This window comes from Vespa velutina, chromosome 16, assembly GCF_912470025.1.
Source record: "Vespa velutina chromosome 16, iVesVel2.1, whole genome shotgun sequence".
Classification (NCBI taxonomy): domain Eukaryota; kingdom Metazoa; phylum Arthropoda; class Insecta; order Hymenoptera; family Vespidae; genus Vespa; species Vespa velutina.
In genome coordinates, this window is record NC_062203.1 from 2,910,430 (window position 1) to 2,925,608 (window position 15,179).

General features: G+C 31.5%; 2 protein-coding genes across 5 annotated transcripts in view; one reads left to right on the forward strand and one right to left on the reverse strand.

Annotated features, from left to right (window-relative positions):
• LOC124954738 (heterogeneous nuclear ribonucleoprotein L-like) overlaps nt 1–8,984 on the reverse strand; it is a 42,383-nt gene extending 33,399 nt beyond the window's left edge. Inside the window, exon 1 of one of the 3 annotated variants that reach the window (XM_047508096.1) lies at nt 8,121–8,965. Coding sequence is in view for 1 of the 3 variants with exons in the window: in XM_047508098.1 (XP_047364054.1) it covers nt 8,121–8,183 (63 nt within the window). In the remaining 2 variants the exon portion in view is untranslated. Of the gene's footprint in view, nt 1–8,120 lie in introns of all 3 variants that reach the window. The other 2 variants (XM_047508098.1, XM_047508097.1) reach the window with 2 other exon arrangements.
• Nucleotides 7,632–14,479, forward strand: LOC124954737. 2 transcript variants are annotated; one of them, XM_047508095.1, is made up of 6 exons: nt 7,632–10,124; nt 11,057–11,105; nt 11,258–11,357; nt 11,754–11,860; nt 11,978–11,986; nt 12,161–14,479. In XM_047508095.1, the coding sequence occupies exons 1-6, from the start codon at nt 9,969–9,971 to the stop codon at nt 14,182–14,184; spliced, it is 2,445 nt and encodes an 814-aa protein (XP_047364051.1). In that variant the 5' UTR covers nt 7,632–9,968; the 3' UTR covers nt 14,185–14,479. The 2 variants fall into 2 exon arrangements, with proteins under 2 accessions (XP_047364051.1, XP_047364050.1); XM_047508094.1 differs by having other exon boundaries at nt 11,754–11,986.
• The last annotated feature ends 700 nt before the right edge of the window (nt 14,480–15,179 follow it).

Below are 15,179 nucleotides of genomic sequence, written 5' to 3' on the forward strand. Positions count from 1 at the left end.
TTCGATATGAAGCAATAATTGTTTTTGATGATAAAATGAAATAATACTTAAAAAAATACAAAAATATACTTGCTTGTTACGAAGGATTAACTAATTCAATACTATACTATACTATTATATAGTATATACAATTATATATATATATATATATCATATTCTTATATACATTATATATATATACATCATATATATATACATCATATTCTTGTAAAATACTGTAAAAAAAAATTACGTTCCGTATTTCTCATTCGAATAACTAAATAAAATATCATTCATGATCCTACATGACATAGTAATTGATGAGCCCAGAAAATAATTATTTATATGACATGAAACGCAAAATTAAAACGTCATTATTCAAATACTACACGCGTTCTTCTTTAGGAAGTATCACGAAAGCTTTAAAGTCAAAGAGCGTTTAGGCTCGCCCGTAAACCCGACGCTTTGCCAGCTATTGCACAAGAAAATTATAATGGGATGACGGTCCTTTATGGAAGGCCCACCACAGCAGTTCGTTTCAAGCTCCTCCTCAACTTCCTCTTGCGAAGAAGAAGACGACCGAACTGCTGCTCTCTGATCCGTTCATCTTTTTCAATTCTCATGCTTTGCTACTTTAGATCGAACTTAAATTCACAAAATATTAGTTCTTTTTTTTTTCTCTCTCTCTCTTTCTCTCTTTCCCCCCAACCTTTCCCCGATTAACTAACTTTCATTATTATATGTGTTTATCAATATGGATACAAATATTCAATAACTTTGAGAAAAAATTATCTACCAATGAATAATCGTACAAATACCAACGATATTATTTATTTTTAGGTAGAATTTAAGGAAAAAAAAGAAAAAAAAAAAAAAAAACAAGAAGAAAAAGAAATCGAAGAAATATTTATATAAAATAAACAATGCGTCTACTAAACTTTCTCAGGTAGTAGCTAATAATGAAATAATTCAAAAAATGTCTTCGCAATTTTCTCTCTGAATATTCTGTAAACTCAAAACGTCGTTGATAAATGTTGCATCTGTTCGATCTAAGGGGGGGGGGGGGGGGGGGAGGACAGAAAAGAAAAGAGAAATGAGAGAAAGAGAGAGAGAGAGAGAGAGACAGACAGACAGACAGACAGACAGAGATGGGAGAAAAAAAAGGAAAGAAAAAATGGCAATGAAAACAACAATTACACTCTAGTTGCGTAATGCGATGCCTTTATCGCCGGCGAAATACTTCGCTAACGAGCGAGACTTTATTTCTGTAGACTTATTTCGGGACGGGTAACTACCGAAATAACGAAGCAACGCGAGGTTTACCCCCAAGCAAAAAGTATCCGCTTTAAGACCGAATAAATCAGCTCTTTACGTTTTTTTACACAGCTGATCGCTAGTGCAACGTTCCGTTAGAAAGCAAAGTGGATAAGAAATTAAGAGAATCTTGAAGTACACGTCAAGACGATAAAGAAGATTAACACTTATTCGTTAATTATTCTAATTTAAACAAAAAAAAAAAAAAAAAAAATAAAATAAAATAAAATAAAATAAAATAACAAAATAAAAAAATAAAAAATACTCACCAAAAACCTCGAACGATATTTCTTTATCGTTAAATCAGGATTATTTAAACCATACATAAAAATTTATTGATATATATATATATATAATTGTTATGTATGTATATTATATATATTATTTATTAAATAAATTTTATTTAATTTTTCATTAAATTATTAAATATTTGTTTAAAATATTTTTAAAATATTTAGATAAAATAATAAAATAATATTTAATATATGTATTTATATTAATATATATTAATATATATATATATAAATGTATATGTATTTAAAATATCCATATATTATATGTATATAAATTAAATTATGAAGTCTATGGTGAACACGAGTCAACGATGAAGATAGCGAAGATACTAATCGATTAATTTACTTTTCCGATTTTACCGATAAACGATAACTATCAAATATCCGTAGATAACAAAGGAAAAAGAAAAAAAAAAAGGAAGAAATAGATCTACTAACTAATAATAAACAATTGCTTTTAATCGTATATAAATTATTTATCAAATTTCATACGTTTAGCTATACTCGTATGACACTGACATATCGATAAACATCAATTCCTTTCATTCGAAATATTCCTAATACCCATAAATCATTAATAGAGTTCATATTCATGACAGAAACTTATGAAACGTTTGAATAATCAAAATCGAGATAAATGAGATAGGTTATGTAATACATTAAAACAGGATATTTCTCAATATTTCAGATTCTTATACTCAGATAATTTGGCAATCGATTGAATATTTTATACATTTTTCAAATTTTAATAACCGTAAAATATATATACTAATTACTAATCATTATTATTGATGTATTTTATTTCATGAAATTGATCATTTTGATTTGTTAAATACTAACTTTTAATTTTCTGTCAAAATAAACCTCAAATTAAATACATATTAAAATATTTCTTCAGTAACATTTAAAAGATATTGTACATACATATATATATATATATATATATATATATTTTTATTTTTATATATAAATATTTCAATATTTAATGATTAATTTAACTTAGCATTTATTTTGACTTTCTAGCAAAATAAAATATCAAATTAAATAAACCTAAGTACCCGATAACTTATAAATAATATTGTTTACACGATATTGTTATAAATATCATCCTTTTTGTGATATGCAATTTAACGATCGATTTAAATTATTATACAATAAAGAGATAATACAATACAGAAACTATTTTCGATACTATTTTTATTATTATTCCATGAAATAGATTATCATTTTGATTAATAAATATTGTCCCTTACTTTTCTTTAATTCAAAATACAATACAGAAATATATTTTCAATACTATTTTTATTTTTATTTCATGAAATAGATTATCATTTTGATTAATAAATATTGTCTCTTAATTTTTCTTTAATTCAAAATGGACGTCATATTAAATATACCAAAATGTACGGTTAAATTTTGAACGATATTACTGTATATACATATCGGGACGTCTAAATAATCCACACTTCCTAATTACGACATAGGATCACGCGATTTGACAAGGTTGATTCGTCCCACCACTGTGTAGTAGTAGACTTCCGGGAAAACATGCATGCAGGTGGAAGAGGCGTAACAACACGAAAGAAAAGAAAAGAGGAAGAGGAAGAAGAAGAAGAAGAAGAAGAAGAAGTAGAAGAAGAAGAAGAAAAGGAAAAAGGAGAAGAGAGAGACGAAGAAAATAAGAATGCGGAATATAAAGTGTAAGAAGATTTATAAATCTCAGAATTATCAATCAAAGAGGAAAACGCAAGATGTCGTATGGTCGACCGACATCGGTCTTCTCCGCCCTTTGTACTTCCTTCAACCATCTCTCTTTCTCTCTCTATCTATCTCTCTGTTTCTCTTTCTCACTCTCTCTCTCTCTCTCTCTCTCTCTCTCTCTCTGTCTCTCTGTCTCTCTTCCTCCCTCTCTTTCTCACACTCACTCACTCTTTCACTATCTCATTCTCTGTCTCTCTTTCTGACTCCGATTTCAAAGATTCCGCCTCCAGAAACGAGATATCATTTGCCGCATGCCGTATCCTTTCAGAAGAACAAGAACAAAAAGAAGAGGAAGAAAAGGAGAAAGTAGAAGAAAAAGATGAGGAGGATGAAGAAGAGGAAGAAGTAGAAGAAGAAGAAGAAGAAGAAGCATACATCATCGAACGTCACAAAGTTACTTTGAGACGGATCATCGTGCGCAAGTTAGTACAGTAACAGTAATGCTTTGCTAGTGCATTGCTGGTTGTTAGTGTTGGTGCTGCTGATGCTGATGCTGATGCTCATCCCGATATTCTACGTATCATCTCTCCTCTCTCCTTCCTCACCTCTTTTTAACCACCAACACCACCAATACCTCTCTCCCTCTCTTTCTCCCTCCCTCCCACCCTTCATCATCTATCCTCTTTTGAAAGGTGCCCGAGATAAGTTTATTTCGGTTGGTATGACACATCAAGATTCAAATGGACAACGTCGCCCAAGTTTTCTCTCTCTCTGAGAGACGGCTTGACTTCGCGTTGGCGGACACGACCGACGCACGTTTTCCGGCCTAACGTATTGACTGTTGCGTTCTAATGGTTCCACAATGATGACTAGAGTGTTAGAGTGGCATTGGTAAAGGAGAGGGGAAAACTGACGAGGGGTGGTTAAGTGGGGAAGCCATTCCAGTGCTTGGGAAAAACTTATTACAACGGGCATATTTTCTTTTCTTTTTTTTTTTTTTCTTGTTTTTTTTTTCCCTCTCTTTTTTCTTTTCGTCGGTACGCGTTTTCCTTTGTCTCGACTTCAATCAATCGAGAGAACGTTTACTATACCGTACGCGTTTTTACGTTTTCATGTTTGAAATTATTTTTTCTCCCAACGTTGCATTTTCTTTTTTTTTTTTTTTTTTTTTTTTTTTTTTTTATCATTGTTCATGATTATTTTGTAATAATTATCCACCATACACATCGTAATATGCTCAATAAAATACCAGGAACGTGTTGTTCATAAAGGAATTTTTTTTCTATTGAAATAGTTATAATATTTATGTGTAGAGTACATTTCTATGTACATGCTTTTGTTATTATTATTATTACTATTATTATTATTATTATTATTATTATTATTATTATTATTATTATTATTATTATTATTATTAAACACATTGTATATGTGTATGTCACGTGTGTATGAAATGATCATAAAAAGTGATAGGATTCGAATTAAATTTAACGTCCAATGATATCAACCATTTTACTTAAAAGTATTAGAGGAATCAAATTTATTTTTTGTCAATATAAAAAACGTTTCATTTTTATATTGTAAGAAATAATGGGTAGTTCTTAATTCGAATTTTATATATGGAAGGTAAATTGAAATGATTGAAGTTAATGAAAGATCAACAATCTAACGTTGAAATTAATAGGAACAAAAAGAATTTGATATTAACTATAACTATTTGATATTTTTAATACAGACATAACCTAACTTTTTTCTCAATAAATCCAACGACGTATAATATAAAGACAGAAAAAAATACGATGTTGTAATTTTATCAACGCACCTACATATGTTGTTCGTACATATGTACGTACATACGTACATGAACATTCAAGTTAAATGGTTTAAATGGTTAAACGATCGGTTACACGACTACGAGCCTATAGTTACATGCAATTAATAAAGAACAATAAAATTCGATCCGCCTTGGCGAGAAAACAAGCATGAAACTCTTATCTTCTTCAACATATGTACAGAGGAGCAATAATTCATTTTATTGTTTAGAATTTTACATACTTGCATAAGGATCGATATAATTTTCGTATCATAACGTAATCGCATCGTCAATAAAGAAAAATGTATTTTTATTACAATAGAATCTTAAAAGAAAACAATTATTTTATTTATTAAATTAAACATGAGTGATCGAAGTGTTATATATACATACATACATGTATATATAAATATCTTCTTTATTTAATTTTGTTCAAAATGATTGTTCAAAAAAAATCCTACGAATATCCTATAAGAAAATAATTACGTATATTAAAACTAAATTATGAATAACCAAAATAACCATCATACAATGATTTCTATTAGATTTCATGAAAAATATGCACGTGGTTAAAAAAAAAAAAAAAAAAAAAAAAAAGAAAAAAAAAAAAAAAGAAAATCATTAAAAAAGCCAATATTACTGACATTCGAGAGTAATTGCAAAATATCGAACAAAACCACGTAATGTGGATCTGTCGTATTTATTATTTATTATCATAACCATTACCGAATGAAGGTTAAATCACAATCACGTAAGAAAGCAATAAGTATATTATTTGAATGAGTCTGTTTACAAGACACGTGCTCGTCAATGACGACACATTCATCATATATACATACATACATACATATATATATATATATACATACAAATATATATATATACAAATATATATATATACATACATATATATAAACATAATACGTAAATATATATATATATACATATATACATATATACATATATATGTTTATACCAACGTTATTTTAATGACGATAAAATGACTATTCGATCCTTCGAAAGAAAGAGAACGCGAAGCAATACCTTCATGGCGGTCTGAAACAAAAGGAAGGGAAGACAGAGCAACTACGGTGCTCGCGGTCCGTTGAACCAATACTAGAACGTGTACCAATAAACTCGCGGGGGCAATGGACTCGGTCGATTCCGATAAGAGAAAGAGAGAAAGAGAGAGAAAGAGAAAGAGAGAGAGAGAGAGAGAAAACGACAAGCGAAGGCGAAGAGCGAGTGAGTGAGCGAGCGAGCGAGAGAAAGAGAGAGAGAGAGAAAGGCAAACGCAAAGAGAAAGAGAAAGAGAAAGAGAAAAATACAGGGACGAACGGGGTTCATCTCTTGCTATATATGTACTACCCGAAACACATACATACATATATATATATACATACATATATATATATATATACATACATATATATATATATATATTATAGATATATAGAGAGGAGGTATCTATCTCCTTATCGTACTTTTTCCCCTTCAAAAAAAAAAAAAAAAAAAAAAAAAAAAAAAAAAAAAAAAAAAAAAAAAAAAAACTTCGACTAGGAAAGAGAACATAGCATCTCCCTCCACACCTTACGAAAGTCACTACTAGAAGATCGTTACTAGCCGGACTCTAACCTACAACAACGATCGATGTAGTTACCGGCAGAACGACGACGACGACGACGACGACGACGACGACGTCGAGAAAGGGATTCGTTTGTAACGTTAATCCTCGTACACGCGCGAATAACGAAAAAGATAATACTAGTATGATGATATAAGAATAAAGAAAAAGAAAAAAAAGAAAGAAAGGAAGAAAAGAAAGGAAATAAAGAAAAGAGAGAGAGAGAGAGAGAGAGAGAGAGAGAGAGAGATGAAGGGAAGGAGAGGGGATAGAAGGGAGGAATGCCGAAGGAGATAACAGGTTGGTGCCGAAATTCCACTTTGGCGCGACGCCACGCTACATTGCACACAAGAGCGCGCGTAAAAGAAAGAGAGAAACAGAATGAAAAAGAGAGGAGAAAGAGAGAGAGAGAGAGAGAGAGAGAGAGAGAAAAAAAGAAAGAGAAACGGGTGTTCCGCAACGAGAGATAAAACGAAACGATCTCTCTTCGGAACGCGCGCATCGCCTATTGTCTTCACGGCGTTGTCTCTCTCTCTCTCTCTCTCTCTCTCTCTTTCTTTTTCTGACTCTCCCTGTCTTTCTTTCTGTCGGCCGGTCTCTCTCTCTCTCTCTCTCTCTCTCTCTCTCGTTTTCGCGACGACGATAATACGATGGACGAGTAAAACGGCCGGATAAATGGCGACTCGAGCCCAACCCCCCTCTCTCCCTCCCTCCACGATGCCGGGCGCACTGAATCCGGCTTCTCCTCGAACCCTCTGTCTCGTATCTTTCGCGCTCACTTATACACACACGCACACACACACGCACGACACAACGCACGAACATACACACACACACACACACACACACGCGCGCGCGCGCGCGCTTGCTCGCTCTCTCTCTCTCTCACACACACACAGCAAACACATACACTCCATCTCTTTTCCTTTTTTTTCTATCTTTCTCTTTTACGTTACTACTCTTGTTAAATATATGTAAAAGGCCCTCCTGAAAGTGCACGCTACGTTCACGTTCACGTTTAACGTTCAGGCTCACGTTCACGCTCGTTCGTCGTTCGTTCGTATTCGTGCTCGCGCGCACACAGAATAGAGGAGAGGAAAGAAGAGGAGAGGAGAGAAGAGGAGCACAGGCGAATGTGTCTTCTCTCTGTCTCTCTCACTCTCTTTCTTTTTCTCTCTCTCTCTCTCTCTCTCTCTCTCGCTCTCTCGTCGACTCTCTTTCTCTTCACGGGACTCCAACTGGAGTGATCAATCGCAAGTATAGAAAGAGAAGGAGGAGAAAGGAGGAGGAGGAGGTGGTGATGGCGAAGGAGGAGCAGGAGGAAGAGGAGAAAAAGAAGAAGAAGAAGAAGAAGAAGAAACATCAAGGGGAGGAGTTGATTTTTCCGGCTACTCACCCTGTGTCCAGATTCTTCGAGTCGTTGCCTCTTCGAGTGTGGTCCGTCCCCGTTGAACGCCATCGTTTAGCCACCGGGCTCGAGGCCGAGAAAAAGATTTTTCAGAACGGAACGCACGGTGTTATGACGACACGAGCGCGTATACCGCGCGACTCTATATTCTCTCTCTTTCTGTCTATCACTACCTCTACCTCTCTATCTCTCTTTAACTATCACTCCCTCTCTCTTTCTCTTTCTCTCTCTTACAATCTGTTTTTCCTCTCAAAGTATATCTCTCCTTTGCAGTGTGTGGCGCGAGTGACACGGATGGATATGGACGGGCGGGCAGGGTTGTAGTAGGGAGAAAGGAAGGAGAGAAAATAATTGGTATAGGAGGACGCGACACGACACGACACGACACAACGCGGCGGCAACGGCGGCAATGACGGCGACAGCGGTAAAGACGGCGACGGTGACGGTGACGGTGACGACGACGACGACGACGGCGGTGGCGACGGTGGCGGTGATGGTGGTGGCAACGATGGCAAAGGCGGCGGCGACGGCTGCGGCGACGACGACGACGACGACGACGGCGGCGGCGGCGACGGCGACGGCGACGACGACGACGAGGACGAAGACGCGCGCGAACGTTACGAGATGAGAGAAAGAGACGAACGTCCGAGTACGGCTTACGGGAAACTGGGGTTCTTGGGATTGGGATTCGGCCTTACCGATATGCGCGGAACGTCAGTCAACCAGAGTCTCTCTTTCTCTCTCTCTCTCTCTCTCTCTTTCTCTCTCTTCCCCTCCCTTGTCTCCTTTCCTCATACGCGCACCATCTATCCTTCTCACTCCTTCTTTCTCTTTCTATCTATCTATCTTTCTCTCTTGGCCAAACTACCGACACGCTGCAGCGCGATCTATCGGGAACGCGCCATCAATAATCATGGCTACGATTCTTTCCATCACGAGACTCGATAGAGCGCGCATCGTGTATTCTCCGAATTATCAACTCCTTATTGGTCCGACGATTCTTTCTTCGACCAATCAAAGTCTCTCTCTCTCTCTACCACTTCCCCTCTTTCTCAAATCATTTTATAATATACTTGGTGTAAACTTATTTCAAAGGAATATTCTTATATCGAACGAAATAAAATGAAAAAATAATATTTGATACGATAAGATATATATATATATATATGGATGTGGATACATAGGAATAATCGAATAGTAGACGTTTCTGGAAATTAAACGATTTTATATAATACGATGATCTGATTCGCGAAGGAATACAAGATTCTCTCATTTGATTCGTCGACGAATCGAACAGTACCATCAAGTGCTACGGTGATTATTGATTGGTCGAATCTGTACAACAAATTTTTACAATTCATATTTTTTTTTCGTTTATATTTCCTATTAAGAATTTTTATCAATGTTCATAATAACGTAAGCATACAAAATAAGAAAATTAATTAATCGTAATATTTGACGTTTATTTTATCGCAGAAATGTATCTTTTACTTTGTACCATTCTATATGTACGATTAAGACGAACCAATCAGTGATCGTACTATTTTAAAGAGCACAAGTTTATCAAACGCGTTCCAGAGAGCGGGTCACCTGCATGTTATTACTACATACAAAATTATTTGTATATGTAAATCTGGATAATAGATATTGTATTTGTATATTTGTATGTAAGTATTGAATTTAGTCGTGTCTCTCGTACGTTTTTCTTAATGTTCTTAGAAGGAAGACGCAAAACAAGATGATTAAGATTTTTATTTAATCCGATAAATGAGATAATGAAATAGTAAATATATATATATATATATATATATAAACGCGATAATAATATATTAGAAAATGGGAAAGTTAGGAAAGGATATCGCATTGTTAAATCGTAATAATAAAAAAAAAATTGGTGATTACAAGAAACAAGAGATAAAGCCTAAGAGAAAGAAACGCAAGAAGGATCTTGAAAAATTGCATCGAAATGCTTTGGAAGCGTCAAAAGATTCGGTAGGTAAATTATAAAATACATTTCTCTATTTGAAGTTATTTCAAATATCAAAAGCGTATACGATACTTTGTCTTTTATAAAAAAAAAAAAAAAAAAAAAAAAAAAAAAAAAAAAAAAGAAAAAAAAAATAATGAGAAAAATATTAAAACTTGATAGCTTAAGGATGAAACCTTCTGTCCCTTATTACTACGAAAGTTTATATATATATATTTATATATATGTATGTATATATGTATATATGTAATAATAAAATATTTGTTCGATTACTATTAAAAATACGAAAGTGTAATATTTAACAAATTATTTTTAATAATATTTAACAAATAATAATTTCTTTTTTGTTTTGTATTCTCACTGGTTTATTCTTTTTATTTTTTTTTTTTTCTTTTATTTTCTTCTTTAAACGATTACGTTATTGATAACGATTAAATAAAAAAAATTACGTTTACACAAAATACCAATATGAATACAGTAAACAATGATATTCGATTGTAATTATGTATATTCCGATCTCGATCTATTCATTTTCAACGTACGTCGAATTTCTACTTCTTTTCTCTATTTGCGTATTATACATCGTTTACATACAATATGTATATAAATTATATGTTTGTCTCAGAATATAAATAGAAGGAGAGAAAAAAAGAAATTAATTCGAAATGGCGCTATCGTGAATTATTTCGATTTATATATATATATATATATATATATATATATATATATCTTTATTATTATTCCCATGTAGATATAAAAAAAAAAAAAATGCTTTTCTTTCTTAATGAATTATAATTACTTTCAATCACATTTTGTAATTTTAATCAAACTAATGAACATCGTAAATAATTAACATCGAAAAAATATAAGAATATAATAATATAGTCGAAAATATGTTAATAATATATTATATGTATTATCTTTGTCTTTGACGCAGTTAATCGGGATTTACAGAAACGGAGCAAAGGGCAAAGAAGTAAGAAAAGGTATGTGCTTGTATGTGTGTATGCGTGCGAGCGCGCGCGCGTGTATGCGCGCGCGCGCAGTGTGCGTATATGTTTATATATAATTTAAATGTTTACTAAATTAATTAATATAAAATATTAAATAAATTAATGACATTGATGATCAATTTCAGGAAAATTAACTTCGAATAAATTTTATAAAGCACGAGTACAAGGAGAGATAGCGAAATTTTTAGATCAAGACTCATCAGAAAAATCCGAAGATGTACTCGAGTACGTTTTTCATTTCTAACGTGATATATAACATAGCTATACAGTTATGTATATATATATATATATATATATATATATATATATACACGTGCGCGCGTGTGTGTGTGCATGTATGTCTGTCGGCTTTTCTTTTTTATATTTGACCTATATAATTCGATCCTCTTTTAGTACGAGAAATATATATATACATATACTATATATATATACATGTATATAGATATATATAAACGAGACGAATTTAACAAGATTATAGTTTCTCCAGAAATTTTTTTTTAAATTCATACAACGATTTAGTTTGCAGTTTTATGCATTCTACGTAATCTTTTTTTGATCCTTTTTTTCTCTTTTTCTATTTCTTTTCTTTTCTTTTCTTTTTTTTTCATTTCTTTTTTTCAGACTTTCACCTAATACCGTACGAGTCAATTGTAATAAAAAAGAGAGACTATTCGAAAGGATTGTCTCGTCGGACGAAGAAATACATTGTCAAAAAAGAATTTCAAAGGGTCAGTTGATAGAAAATTCGAGAAAGTTTTCATGGTCCGCGATGTATCGTTACGAAGAATTATGTGCGATTATTTGTTCGGAAAATTTTGACGATCAGAATACAACGATTCTTCCAGATTTGCCAGGTAATTATTAAATTCATTGTTACATCACGCGAATTATTATTTTTCTTTTTTCTTTTCTCCTCTTTTCTTTTTTTACTTTTTCTTTTTTTTCTTTTTTTTTTTTTTTTTTTTAATACAAATTTAATTTAATTCATTATAAGAATATGATATAGGTGGCCCAAAAAATGTTTTCAGATCCAATTCTAAAAGTTAAAGAAAATCTTAAACATATGCACGCGGACGCTATGAGACAACATTTTTCACGACCGGATGTTAATATTAACGATTATTTCAATGATTTAAAAAATGAAAATACATTTAAATCCTCAATAAACGGAAACGATAATAAAAATGTATTAAATATACAATCAGAATCTTATATATCTTCCGATCATTCGGAATCATTAACGGCCGACATTGTTGAAGATTCGCATTTCGAAATTTCGCCAAAATTTCATCGTGAAGTCGATAATAAAACGCAACTAAATAATATTCTATTTTCTGTACCGAAGAAAGTGTCTAAAGACGTTAAGAAGATGAACGTTGATCGTTCATCTAAATTCCATTTACCATCTGAACTGTTTGATCGACCTATTTCTACGATCACTTCTTCGACGGACGATGAAAATAAAAAAGAAATTAATTGTCAAAGATGCGCGATACGTAATCTAAACAATGTCAAACGTAATGTAAAGTTTGAAGATGATGATGAATTTCTAATTAAAAATAATCAAAAATATCAAATATATCAACATAGAGAAAGTAACGATAGAAAAGATATACCAGAGTATAAAGAAGATAATAATTGTCCATTTATCAGGAAATCTCCTAAAGCAAATATACCGGTAGGTAATTATTGTATAGAGAGACAAAAATTCATTGAAGATTTTGTAAAAGATCGTAGAAGAAGACATAGGATACGGGAATCTAACAATATACATGAGGGAGATATATGTACGAATCTAAATGATCGTACGATGGTATGGAAAGCCACTAAAAATTTGAAACACGTACCAGCAATTCTTCGAAGATCCGTTTGTGATCCGACAAATATAACCGACCTTACTCATCTTTTGAATGGTAAATGTAGCGACGCATATTTTAAAGAACCATCAAAAAGAAATCTCGACTCTAATCTCAATATTTGTTCATCGTTATCTTCGAACGATAATTCAATAATTAAAACTCAATTTGTTAAATCAAATAAATGTCTTGAAAATCGACGTCATACAATGCCATTAAAGGAACAATCTTCATCTACGGATCAGACAGTAGACTTTTGTATACCCATTGAAATGAATATTAAAAAAAATAAGAACAAAGTGAACCTAAATAAAGATCCGAAAAAATCTCGCAAAACACATAAATCCGTGACATTTTCAAAAGGTATATTACTTAATGGCGATGCATCAATGCAATCGCATTATTCTCAAGATCACGATAAAACGCAACCTACGGGTGTTCATCGAACAACGGACATCAATCATTCTAAACATTGTCAAATTTTAAGACAGGAAATACAGAATGATAATCAATCTTTATTACTGAAGTCGACGAAACCTGATCGGATATATCAACCCGAAGTGACATTTATAAATCCGTCACAATGCGACAAATATATTACGACACAAAATTGTCAAGATAACAATGAGAGTAAACCCATTTATTTTCAAATTATAAATCAATCGATGAAATCTTCTACTGAACAAAAATTATTTAATCAAGATTTAATAACAAAATCTAATAATTTGACCGCGTATGAACAAACGCTATCTGGTCAATCTATGATACAGCAATCTGATGTTCCTATTACGTCGCAAAATGTACAATTTATGTTCCGTGAAAATGATCCACATATATATGCATTTAGTGAGCTACAGAATCTTAAATTATTAACATTGAACGACTCACAAAACACATATGTCAGTTCCTTAAATTCTGTACACGAACAAAAACGAGCTAATGAGTGCGCAATAATTTCAAACACTGACCAACCAACGAAATATTTGGCCATTGAAAAAGATCTAAACACACAGAGAATCCCTATTTATTTTCATAATAACGATAAATCTATTAATCAACAATATATGCCTTGCAAAGTAATTACGGCTGTAGAGAAGCAAAATAATGATAAACTCTTCTTTCACGAGCCTACCTCGCAAGTTATACTTTTACAAGGAAATCATATAAATGATAGAAATCGTCAATTCGTTGATTAAAATAATAAACATCTTATCGAAAATATCGGGAGATTATTTAAAAGATTAGTAATGTATATATTGAAATATTTCGAATCTCGATAAATATTATTAATTTTGTTCAAAAAAAAAAAAAAAAAAAAATCTCTAAAATGCAAAAAAGAAAAAAATTTGGTTTATATTGTAAGATGAGATTATTATTCAATAGAAAAAGAAAAAGAAAAAAAAAAAAAAAGAAAAAGAAAAAACAAAAATGTATTTAAAAATATTTCGATTGCATGAGGCACATATATGAAATTATCAATTATTACTATTATTGTTATTTACATGTCAAATTCTATGATGATTGATCAAAGTATAGTTTCGTACTTTTCTTTTTTTTTTTTTTCTTTTTTTTTTTTTCTTTGGTACTTTTTTATCGATTCTTATTTATATAAGTACAAAAACAACAAAAAATTGAATATTTTCTATTAACAATATTAAATTTGTAAAAATGTCATTAATTCTTTAGTTATTATTTAAATCAATTCAAGTTAGATTGAAAAATGAATATTTTGTGATTGTTAACACTGCATTATGTTTGTATATTATTTACGAACAATGTACAGTATTTAAGTAAAAGCTATTAATTTATTTGCCAATCAAAATATTATAATGAAATATGTAATAAAAATGAAAGAGAAATTAAATGACGTTAATTATCAGATCATTTAATACATATATATATATATATATATACATATTTAAAAAAAAAGTAAATGTTTAAAGAAAATGAGAAAAGAAAAGAAAAAATAATATATTTACAAATGCAAATTTTCTAGAATCGCAATAACATGAAATTACTCTTATTTTATTAAAAATTTTTCACTATTTCCTATGTTATTAATTATTATATAATATAGTGAATTTATATATATAATATAGTGGAATTATGGATTAGAAGAAAATTCATTTGTATTACATCATGGCAATTGAAATAACTTAAAATTTCAAGATTTTGATCAAAGCCATTACAA